Source organism: Gorilla gorilla, chromosome 10 (assembly GCF_029281585.2).
Source record: "Gorilla gorilla gorilla isolate KB3781 chromosome 10, NHGRI_mGorGor1-v2.1_pri, whole genome shotgun sequence".
Lineage (NCBI taxonomy): Eukaryota > Metazoa > Chordata > Mammalia > Primates > Hominidae > Gorilla > Gorilla gorilla.
Window position 1 is genome coordinate 68,363,154 of NC_073234.2, and position 12,749 is coordinate 68,375,902.

Below are 12,749 nucleotides of genomic sequence, written 5' to 3' on the forward strand. Positions count from 1 at the left end.
CAGTGAGCCAAAATCTCCTTCTTTAGCATTTCCACTCATTGGTTCTGGTTTTGCCTCCTCTAGTCATGGAAAATGATATCTAGTTGTTTAAGTTTGTATTTCTTTAGTTACTAGAGAACATGGATTCCTGTGTACATTAGCTCCTAATATCAGTTGGTTTTGTGTTATGTACCTTCCCAGTTTTTCTACTGGTGTTTCGCTTTTTAGTGATTTATAAAAATTCTATATATTAAGAGTATTAACCTTTTATCTCATATTGTACATATTTTCCCAGTTTGTAGTTGGTTACTCACTGATTTTGTGTGAGGGTGTGTGCGTATGAGCATATGTAATTCTGAATCTCTATTGAACATCTTAGTTCTTTCACAGCTTTCATGCCACCCAGAAATTTGACAGGCATGACATTTCTATGCAAAATCCTATATTAGAAATTCTAAAATTATGCTGAAACTTCCAAAATCATATACTTTTGTAGAAATAATGGAGCATGGCAAGCTCTAAAGGATATTGACTGTTGAAGGAAAATTCCACTCCCTTTGTTCCAATTAATCCTCTCTGGTTTTTATTGTAAGGTGTACTTTTTCTTTGAGTGCCCTGTGTGGTCCTTTTTAAAAGGAGGAAATGTCATTATGCTTCACATTCTTAAGCTTCTGGCAGGCAGAGACTATTAATTTGTTTGCTTATTTAGGACTAAAGAAGCTTTTTTTTTCTTCTTCTTCATTTCTCTCTTCTTTCTAACTTGCTTTTGTAGCTTAGTAACCAAAACTCAACCTCAGACTTGCCTTGAAATTGTTTTCAACCACCTTCTGAGTTTTATCTGTCCCTCTTCCAGGGCCTCTTAAGGAGAAGCAGGAGGAATGAAGTCATTGTATTGCAAAACCTGTGGCTGAGGGACACTGCTCCTTAACCCCAAATGCTAGTTTGATCAGGAAAATACCTCCTCATAAGCCAGAAATCTAGTCCTCACAAGACACCTGACACAGTGTCACTGTATCTAATGGAAGCTCTGTGTAGGCTCCAGTGGAAATCTGGTTACAGTTTCAAAAAGTAGCTACCTGTGCACAGCAGAAGCAAACTGTTTAAGCCCAAAAGACTGCATGAAGCCTAATGTGTTCTAATTGGTTGGACCAAATATAAGTATGCTGAGTAATTACCAAGCTTTAGCTATATAGGCTGTTATTTCAGGGGAGGTGATGTTTGCCACATAGTTCAGCCAAGTCTGCCACATTTGCTGTGTTCATAAAGGAGCCTGCCCTGAGTACCTATGCTTCCTCTTTCCTTTGTACAGACCATACAGTCAATTTAAGAAGTAGGAATGGCTGGCCGGGCGCAGTGGCTCACGCCTGTAATCCCAGCACTTTAGGAGGCCAAGGTGGGCGGATCACGAGGTCAGGAGTTCGAGACCAGCCTGACCAACATGGTGAGACCCCTGTCTCTACTCAAAATACAAAAAAATTAGCCGGGTGTCGTGGTCTGCGCCTGTAATCCCAGCTACTCAGGAGACTGAGGCAGGAGAATCACTTGAACCCGGGAGGCAGGGGTTGCAGTGAGCCAAGATTGCGCCACTACACTCCAGCCTAGGTGACAGAGTGAGACTCTGTCTCAAAAAAAAAAAAGAAGTAGGAATTGCTGGGCCAGGCACAGTGGCTCACGCCTATAATCTCAGCACTTTGGGAGGCCGAGGTGGGCGGATCACCAGGTCAAGAGTTTGAGACCAGCCTGGCCAACATGGTGAAACCCCATCTCTACTGAGAATACAAAAATTAGCCAGGCATGGTGGTGTGTGCCTGTAATCCCAGCTACTTGGGAAGCTGAGGCAGGAGAATTGCTTGAACCTGGGAGGCAGAGGTTGCAGGTAGCCGAGATTGTGCCACGGTACTTCAGCCTTGGCAACAAAGCAGTACTCCATCTCGGGGGAAAAAAAAGAAGTAGGAATTGTTGCCTGGGCAGTGAGAAGGATAGGGTAGAAAGGAAAGAGTCATCCCTTCTCTTTCTGCCCCTCTTCTCCTTTTCCTGGGCATTAGTGAGTTAGTGTAACCCATTATGGTATGAAAGATGATGAGGCGGGCCAGGCAATGGCTCATGCCTGTAATCCCAGCACTTTGGGAGATCGAGGCAGCAGATCATTTGAGGTCAGGAGTTTGAGACCAGCCTGGCCAACATGGTGAAACCCATCTCTACTGAAAATACAAAAATTAGTCAGGCATGGTGGCGGGCGCCTGTAATTCCAGCTACTTGGGAGGCTGAGGCAGGAGCATCGCTTGAACCTGGGAGGTGGAGATTGCAATGAACCGAGATCAAGCCACCACTGCACTCCAGCATGGGCAACAGAGTGAGACTCAGTCTCAAAAAAAAAGAAAGAAAGATGACGAGGCAACTTTACACCTGCTGGGAGTCCCTGGAATAGCAAGCAATCGGTGTACAGTCTTCCTTCCACTGAATCAGAAGGATTCGAGCTCCAAATTTCAAAAACAAAAAAAAATCCTAAATGTATATGCCACTTTCTATTTTATCTCAGTACTCAGCCTCAGTCTGTATGTCACAGTATATACCTTATAAAGTACAACATGCTATTATCTCAGTTTCTTCTGGATTGGCCTATATGGTCTTTCTCTTTAATATGGGGGATTCAAGAGGAAAGAGAAAATTTAATGAGTAAATAGGGTACTAATCTCTGAGCAGTACTTAGGCCATGCAAGTTGGCCAATAGGGAAGATGCTGTTGTCTCTCCTTCACTGCCAAACTATAAAATAAGAATACATGAGGTAGCCAGAATAAATTGCTGGAGGACGTGATTCTGTCATTGGGTAGCAGTCAATAACATTAATTGGTGATGTTGATCAGCTTCCTGTTGACAGGCATGGAGAAAGGCTTTCTGCAGACCTTCCCTGCTCTTACTGGGAGGCACAATGTTAGATGAAAGTTACAGTTAGTGGGGAAGGAGGCAGGGAAGATATTTTCCCATGTATATCTAAGGGAGAAAAAAATATGACTCTTTAAAAATGTTGAAGTTTTAGTTACGATAGGACCATTTTAAGCCTGCCTATTGGTGAGCCCAGACTTTATTATCCCGGTCAGGTCAGCTTTGTGGTAGGGCCCTTTAGGAGAAACAGCAATAAATGCCTAAGTATGTCTGGCCTTTATTTGTATATCTGATTAGTTTAAACCTGCACAGTTTGTAGCCTAAGCCATGTATTTATTGCTAATGTGGGTCAGCCTCCATCACCATCTAATGAGTTCTAATTGGGTTCTTCCAGTTGAGAAAGGGGCTGGCCCCCCCACCCCCCAAATTTTTTTATGACTAGTCATAGCCCTGGAGTTGATGGCCTTGACTGAACTTTTCAGCAGTCATTTTGGTCCCACCCTGCACTGTTTTCATGGTAACTCTGTGCTTTTCTAGGTTTGCTGTGGAATTTGTCATCTAATGACAAACTCAAGAATCTCATGATAACAGAAGCATTGCTTATGCTGACGGAGAATATCATCATCCCCTTTTCTGGGTGGCCTGAAGGAGACTACCCAAAAGCAAATGGTTTGCTCGATTTTGACATATTCTACAACGTCACTGGATGCCTAAGGTAACGCTACCTGTACCCTGCCCTGATAGAAGATGCAATAAAAAATTAGGTAGCCCCAAGGAAGTCAGGATATATTCTGCCTTTGGTTCTTTTCTAGTTACACAGTTTGTTTGATGGTTTGTTTATTTTATTTATTTATTTATCTTTTTTAAAACAGAGTCTCGCTCTGTTGCCCAGGCTGGAGTACAGTGATCTACCTGCCTTGGCCTCCCAAAGTGCTGGGATTATAGGCGTGAGCCACTGTGCCCGGCCTACACAGTTTATTTTTTGAGAGACTTTATTTGGATGGTAACTGAAAGAATTTATTATGATAAGATGTTTATTTTATGTCCATAGTTAGTCACACAGTAATACATATCAAATACCAATTTTGTGTAAAGCATTATGTTAGCTACTGAAGGCTATACAAAGATGAATAAGAAAACCCTTGGCTGGGTGCGGTGGCTCACACTTGTAATACCAGCACTTTGGGAGGCTGAGGCAGAAGGATCAGTTGAGGTCAGGAGTTCGAGACCAGCCTAGGCAACATAGCAAGACCCTGTCTCCACAAAAAAATGAAAAAATTAGCTGGACATGGTGGTGTGCACATGTAGTCCCACCTACTCGGGAGGCTGGGACAGAGAATCTCTTGAGCACAGGAGGCTGAGGTTCCAGTGAGCCATGATTGCACCACTGCACTCTAGCCTGAGTGACAGAGCAAGACCCTGTCTCAAAAAATATAAAACAAGAATATCGGTAAGGAATGTTTAGTGGAGCAGGGGACACAGATAAGCAAGTGAACTAGAAGACAGCTACAATGAAATGTGTTAGAGCAGCAGTTCTCAAAGCTGGCCACAGGTCCAGCACCACCTGGAAGTTGTTAGAATTCTCAGGTCCCACCCCAGACCTTCTGAATCAGAAACACTCAAGGTTGGGCCCAGCAATCCAGTTTTAACAAGCCTCTAGGTGATTCTGACAGTCACTGAAGTTTGCGAACTAGGATGTCAAAGGTGCAAGTGAAGTGCTGCGGGAATGCAGAACAAAGGACCATTCATGGCATCTGGTGAGATCAGAAGGGCACTAGAGAAGAGGTGTCAAGTGAGCTGGGCCTTGCTGGACTATTTTGGTAGTCAGAAATTCTCTAAAGATAAAGGACCACATTCTTGAAAGGCGTAAGAAGTGCCTAAGTGGCCTTCCTCGAATCCATCTTCTGTACTGCCCATTAAATCTGCTTTTCTAGTGCACTTTGATCCATCGCTCACCTGCTTAAACATATTTCATGTCTTAAAGTTTCTCTCCGGCTCCCATTGCCTTACCACATAAAACAGAGTTCTTAGTATGGCAGATGTATTAGGACTCTTTCCATTGAAAATGGTGGGAACTGAACTTAAACTCACTGAAACAAGTCGGAATTCATTGGCCCATGTGGCTGAGATATTGCAGGTCACTTGAGGAAGTGAAGGAAGTATACCAGGAACCATGACCGTATTCCCTTTTTGGGACAGAATTCAGCATTCCTAGGACTCACTCTTTTTCTGTTTGTATGTCATCTCTGCTTGCTCTTCTTTTTTCATAGTGGGCTCATTTCCTGCAAATGCAAACAAGCCTTCTCTACTGAGCAGATAACTTAATCGTAGGCAGCCCTTGCTTAGCCACAAAAAAAAAAAAAAAAAAAAAAAAGTGCACATCTTTCTTAAAATGATTGTGCCAATCACAGGGAAAGTTTTTTCCTGGCCTTGATTCAGAAAGGGGCACATCATTTGAGCAACTGTTGGCCTGGATTGTCCAAGCCTGGATCAGATACCTCCTTTTATAGTAAGGACAGCAAGATCTGTTACCATAAGAAAAGGGGTGGAAGAACTTACTGGGTGAACCAAACAAAAATGGAAGACATCTTGGTCCATCACAGCATACACAGCCTTTTTCAGTCTATCCACAACCTTCATTACCCCTTTTTTCCCACAAATATACTTCACACCCACCAAAGTGCTTGTTTTTCCTTAGATGTCATAGTACTTTCATATCAATACTTTATTTAATTTTATTTGCCTGGTAAACATTTTCTATTATCTGCCTTTTGAATACTTAATCTCCTAACGATTTAAAACCAAAGATAAAGTTCATAATGTTCATAAATGTTCTATGAAACATTTTCCAGCTTCCCCAGCAAAAGCTAGTGCTTGTTCCTGAGGGTTCAAACGGGAATTCATAGGCAAGTCACCACTGTTAACTGATTTTGTCACATTGCTGTTATATGATAGTTGTTTACATACCTTTGCTACTATTAATAGATTGTGCCATAAAAGCTAAGCCTATGCATTTAAAAAACATTTTTAATGCCTAACACTTAGCAAAGTTTTCAGCATATAGTAAGCAAGGTATTTGAATAAAATGAATAAATGAATGAGTGAACAAATGAAAATTGATGGTGAAATTGGTGAATAATCAAGTCTGATAAGAGTATGGAGTTTGTGATAGAAAGTAATCAAACAGAAATTGGAAACATAGGCTAAAGCCAGATAGTGGCGATCTTGAGGATCACATTAAGGAGTTAATTTTTTTTTTTTTAATTTTCGATTCAGGAAGTACATGTACAGGTTTGTCACACAGGTACATTGCGTGATGCCAAGGTTTGGCCTTCTAATGTGCCCATCACTCAAATAGTGAACTTAGTACCCAATAGATGGATTTTCAACCCTTTTTCCTGCTCTGTCCCTCCCTGCTTTTGAAATCCCCAGTGTTTATTGTTCCCATCTTTGTGTCTATTTGTACCCAGTGTTTAGCTCCCATTTTTAAGTGAGAACATGTGATATTTGGCTTTCTGTTGCTGCATTAATTTGCTTAGAATAATGGCCTCCAGCTGCATCCATGTTGCTGCCAAGGACATGATTTCATTCTTTTTCTTGGCTGTGTAGTATTCCATGGTGTATGTGTACCACATTTTCCTTATCCAGTCCCCTGTTGATGGGAACCTAGCCATGTCTTTGTTATTGTGAACAGTGCTGTGATGAACATGCGAGCGCATTTGCCTTTTTGATAGAACAATTTATTTTCCTTTGTATATACACCCAGTAATGGGATTGCTGGATTGAATGGTAATTCTATTTTCAGTTATTTGAGAAACAGGAGTTAATTTTTTTCTTCTGTAAGCAAAATTAGCTAGTATGGAGGACAGAGATATGATAATTTTTGTGGGAAGAAGAAGAATAATAGTATTAACAGGAAAGGTGTATTGTGAAGGTAAAAATCTAAAGGCAACAATGTTAGTTACAAATCTCTTCCTGTAGTCTCCCCTTATGATTGATGAGTAGAAGCTATACATTGGTTGGTTGTAGCAATGCCCTGGTTGGCACACATTTTTCAGAACATATAGTAGCTGAATACACTCCAGTCAGAATAGCACCATTTTAAACAGTGTTTGCAAAACAGTCCAGACCACTCATTTGAATTTCACCTTCCAAAAGCAGAATATAGCCAAAATCTGGGAAGTGAGTGCCATAATGTATATGCTTACTAAACTGTCCATTCCAATTTCATCTGTATATCTCATTTATAACAATAATAGCTAACATTTATTGTTGTTATGTTCTAGAAACTGCTCTAAATGCTTTATGAGGCTTTTCTCAGTTCACTCTCAGTAGCACCCCCTACAAGATAGGTTTTCCTCATTTTATAGATGAGGAAACAGCCTCAGAGAGGTTGAGTGATTTTCCTAAAGTGATATGGCTAGTAGTAGACAGAGTTGAAACTCAAATGCTGGAAGCTTGTCTTCAAAGCCGAAGGTCTTAGTCAGTATGCTAGATACATTAGTATTTGTCACATGTCCACAGACTGTGATTTTGTGGATAAAGCCCCTGCACTTCATAGTCTCAAGACATCACAGGGTCAGATATTGCCAATTTACAGACATATTCAGTTGTCATTATGGGCACTGTATCAGCATTTCAGTGTTGTTCTTTTTGAAGTTCTGTGCACGTAGAACTCTGCACTGCATTTCATATAAGATACAAAGATGAAGCATATGAAATGGGACACCTTTCCAAGGTAGGAGATGGCATTGTAGATGACTTCAGGGTAAATGTTGTCACAATGAATAGAAAGGCCACTAGGAGAATATTCAGGATATGAGTCAGAATGTAAGAAAAGAACTCCATGGAACCTGCAGTCACGTAGCATTGATTTCCAGGACATAGAGGTATCTGCTGAGTAGTTGCTCATTTATGTCTACAGCTCACTCTTAAAAATTTTAAGACAGATGTTGACTAGTTCTAGTAAGAGTTAATCTTAACTATATTTTTAAAAATCATGAATGTTACCAAATATCTTAATTGCCACAAATTCATTGGTGTTATTTTCAGAGCCGAGAGTGTATTCAGAGCCGACAGTGAACTAAATTGAGTAGTATTTCAGGCATTGTGTTTGATTTAGATTACTATAGTAAATTATTTCCGTCCATTTTGGAGAAAAACTTGTGCATACAACAGTGAACTTTCTCCGTTTACTAGACTTGACATTGAGATCATTTCTGGTCTGCATGTGGCAATGGTGCTGAGTAAATCTGCTCTGCATGTAAAATGTTTGCTTAACTAATGAACTTGTGTTAGTGACTTCAGTTCTGCCCATCCGAAGCTTCTATGGTGAGATCACTCATCTAAGAGAACATGCATAACTTATCCTTCAAAAAAGACTAGCACTGTCAGGTCCACCACCTTGAGGATGTATCGGATCATTTCTCTTTAGGATGAGCATGTGCCCACAACAGCATTTACCACAGGCATCGGTGCTGTCTTTAGGTCCCTTTGGAATTACATACTTTCCACAATTGAAGTCACTCACTTAAAGGTGATGCAAATTTTGCAATAGGGATAACCATGTGCCCACATAAGTTTCCAATTTTTTCTTAAGTAATACTACACTAGCTTAATGAGTGGTAAAATCCAAGATAGGAGAGGAAAATAAATTGTACACTCCAATATGTTGGAGCCAGCAAGTGAGAGTGATTCTTGGCATTTCAGCATAATTCCGTGTTCAGTGACATCATGTTGGTAGCTTGAAACTAGCCATGATGGGAGTATTTTACTAAGAAACTGGCAAACACAAGCCAGGCATGGTGGTGTGTGCCAGTAGTCTCAACAACTTGGGAGGCTGAGGCAGGAGGATTGCTTGAGTCCAGAGGTCCAGCCTGGGCTACATGGACCCATCTCTAAAAACAAAGAAAGAAAGAAATTGGTAAACACTATAAGTCAGACATCTCCCCCTCCCCCAGCCCCAGAAAGCTGGTTGTTAAACATTTATCAGCATGCTGCTAGCATTGAATTTCCATTAGTTGACTACTTTAACATCACAATCTAGATAACTAAGGTACAGGCATATTTCTCTAAAACATTCCTTTTCAAAGAAGAAACAATTCCTTTGTTTTCTTGGACAGTATAAGGAAACTTCAGCATGTTTTCTTCTTCTTGCTTTTGTTTCTTTCTTTTTTTCCTCTTTCTTTTTCTTTTTTTCCTCTTTTTCTTCTTCAGCGGAGAAAAGCTGCTAAAATATCTTTTTTTTTTCACAGCATCCTTTATTTACTTGGAGTAAGAAGTATAACTTAGTTAAAATATGTATTGCAGTTATCAGATTGCTCTTCCAAATATTTCAAATTCCAAAATATTTATATAATAGGCTTAGAATTTTAAATTACCCAAAAGTAGGCCGGGCACAGTGGCTCATGCCTGTAATCCCAGCACTATGGGAGGCCAAGGCAGGCACATCACGAAGTCGGGAGTTCAAGAGCAGCCTGCCCAACATGGTGAAACCTCATCTCTACTAAAAATACAAAAAATTAGCTGGGTGTAGTGGCGGGCACCTGTAATCCCGGCTACTCGGGAGGCTGAGGTAGGAGAATCGCTTGAACCCGGGAGGCAGAGCTTGCAGTGAGCCGAAGTCGTGCCACTGCACTCCAGTCCGGGCAACAGAGCAAGACTCTACTTCAAAAAAAAAGAAAAAAAAAAAAGAAATGGCTGTCTTCTTTGATTCCATACCCTCCTAGACACACACACACACACACACACACCTATTGTGAGTCCCTTTTTTTTTTTTTTAATTTAGTGTGAATTTATACTGTGGCTCATAGTATCAGCTCCTAGGGAATTGGTGTGACCTGACTATTAACTCTGTTTTCTACGTCACTGATTGGAAAACCCCTGGATGTAGCATCAATAAAACCAATGATTATTATTCGGGAGAAGTCTGAAATTGCTGCCAAAGTTTTATCATCATTTCTGCATATTATTCTTATAGCTTCTTTCCTCCTCTTTCTTTTCTTCTTTCTTCCCTCCTCCCCCACTAGTCTTCTTTCTTCTCTTAAAGGACAAGAACTGGAAGCAATTTAGAGGTAATAAATTAAAATGCCTCAGAGTTCAGGTAGGCACTTAAGTGGGCAGGTGTAAGACCATGAGGAATGGTAGGGGCTCCATCAGACTAGAGAAGGGAAAAAACACTTGCCCCAAGAGCAGTGAGAGTCAAGTTTTGGAAAACATTTAGGTCAAAAACAAACACATCTAGGGAGCTTCTGTTAGTGGCCTCATTCTTCAGGTGAAGAAATTAAGTCCCCAAGACTCTTCCGCAATTGTAGAACCAGCTATCAGAAATTTGAGAATGACAGCTAGCTAGTCCAGCCTTCTTGGTATTCTGCCACTGGTCTGCCTTTATTCTCCCTCTTATCCAACCCTATTGTTATTCCTTGAGTACTTGTTGAAGGCCTGCTCTATCCAAACCACTATTTAAATTTCTGAGATTTCAAAAGGGAATGGGACCTATTTTTGCCCTGGAGGAACTCTGGGTTTCGTGGAGGAAACTGGCACCTGAAGAGATCATGACAATGCATTTGGTAAGAGATTTAAGAGAGGGATGAAAGTTGCTTCACTAACTTTGCCTTGGGAGTTGGGAATTTTTTCTGGAGAAAGTCAAACTTAAAGAGCTGTTAAAGGATGAGTAGGTGTTTAAATGTCCCTCTCAGTCTTTAGTTCATCATTCTATCATTAGGTCATCACCAACATTCTTAAATACTGTAGTCATATTAAAAATGTGAATTCATAAAGCCCTAAAAAGTCACTTTCCTGAGTTACTGTAGTTTCTTGACCGTCCACTTACAAGACAGGCTTATAAAATTGCCACCTTAAGATAAAGGTGCAGTCTGCTTTGTGAAGGCCTCCCCAGAATTTGTCATTACACGTTTTAAAACATATTCTTTTTTCTCAATGCATTTTATGCCTGTGTATGCTGGTTAAAGAAGAAAAGCAATTTGTAATGCATTTCTCCTACAAATGGCATAAACTTCACTTTTTCCCACCTGTCATCGTATAGTAAATGTGTTTTGAATATATAATATCCTTTTATATATTAAATTTTATTACTTAAAATTATTTAAATTCTTAAAAGAAATTTTCATTGTCTCTTACACTGGAAATCTAGCTGGAGTGGGGAGTTGTCAGAGGAAGCAAACCGTACCTTTAGAAAGAAAGGCTATAACTATCAGTCTTGTTTCTAATTAGTCACAGAGTTAAGGGCAAGTTGTTTTGGAATATCAATATGAGCTACTCTCTGGAAAATTAATGTCTCCATGTACATTTTTAATGCATTCAGTTACAACTGTCTTCTCCAGCACATACACACCAAAAAAACCACATACCAAATATAATTTTTAATGCATATCTTGGTACCAAACTTTAGAAATTTACTGCATCTACATTTTCATGATTATGCATTTTCTTTTCTTTCTTTTTGTATTATTTATTTATTTATTTTTTGAGACAGAGTCTTGCTCTGTCACCCAGGCTGGAGTGCAGTGGCATGATCTCAGGTCACTGCAACCTCTGCCTCCCAGGTTCAAGCAATTCTCGTGTCTCAGCCTCCCGAGTAGCTGGGACTACAGGTGCACGGCACCTCGCGCAGCTGGTTTTCATATTTTTAGTAGAGACAGGGTTTCACCGTATTGGCCAGGCTGGTCTCAAACTCCTGACCTCATGATCCGCCTGCCTGGCCTCCCAAAGTGCTGGGACTACAGGTGTGAGCCAGCGCGCCTGGCCTGTATGCATTTTCATTCTAGTTACCTTTGCTCATCCATATCTTATTCTGAATACTCATGACTTATTTGATCTAGCCTTGTGCGTAGTCCCAGATAATTAAGAAGATAATTAAATCAGGGTCTAATTTTCTTGACTATCAAATAGCTATTTTTCTTTTTTGTAAGATGTAGACCCCAAAAGAGGCCAGAACTTACTATTGAAAATCAGAATCTAAATGCATTTACTTCTGGAGAAGAATTTACCATAAAACTAGAAGAGTAATGCTAGATGAGATAGTGCAAACAAAATGGAAACGTGATGAAAGTATCTAGATAGTTCAGCCCAGAGATTGGCTTTCCCAAAAATAGAAAGACAACTGAATCATCAACTTCAGCCTCAGTTATTTGGCTAATTACTTAAACTCTTTATGTTTCATGTGTAAATATAAGCAATATGAAGTTAATAAATAATGGAATTGGCAATATTTCTAATGTTATACTATCATAACCAGTCATAACCATATTTTCTGTTGGTTACTTTAGATATACAGACAAGTACATGGTTTAATTAATTAAATTACTTTGTAAATTTTTCTTTTTTTTCTTTTTTCTTTTTTCTTTTTTTTTTTTTTTTGAGACAGACTCTCATTCTGTCACCAGGCTGGAGTGCAGTGGCACAGTCTTGGCTCACTGCAACCTCCGCCTCCCGGGTTCAAGCAATTCTCCTGCCTCAGCCTCCTGAGTAGCTGGGACTACAGGTGCGCACCACCACGCCCAGCTAATTTTTTGTATTTTTAGTAGAGACGGGGTTTCACCATGTTGGCCAGGATAGTCTCGATCTTCTGATCTCGTGATCCGCCTGCCTTGGCCTCCCAAGGTGCTGGGATTACAGGAGCCACCCTGCCTGGCCAGCTTTTTCTTTAAGTAAATTTAAAAGGTGGAAGTGGTATTTAAAAGGGTAAATAAGGTCCTGATTTTTAAAAATGACTGTTTTATGAACTAAGCTTCAGGGTTTTAGGCCATTATTTTGAAATCTCTCAACAGTTCTTAAGTTGTTAAAGCAAACAAATAAAATCAAAACAAATATGGCTATGCTTGCCTGGTCACCCATGGTCTTTCTGAACCCAGTGTTTTTAAGAGTA

The 12,749-nt window shown here is 40.2% G+C and overlaps 1 protein-coding gene across 4 annotated transcripts in view; it reads left to right on the forward strand.

The window, feature by feature from the left end:
• The window catches only part of PKP2 (plakophilin 2), a 138,413-nt gene that overhangs the window by 52,181 nt on the left and 73,483 nt on the right, over window positions 1-12,749 (forward strand). For 3 of the 4 annotated variants that reach the window (XM_019038659.3, XM_019038660.4, XM_055357918.2), the window contains exon 6: window positions 3,401-3,578. In XM_019038659.3, the coding sequence (XP_018894204.1) occupies window positions 3,401-3,578 (178 nt within the window). Of the gene's footprint in view, window positions 1-1,288; window positions 1,421-3,400; window positions 3,579-12,749 lie in introns of all 4 variants that reach the window. The other variant, XM_019038658.4, reaches the window with a different exon arrangement.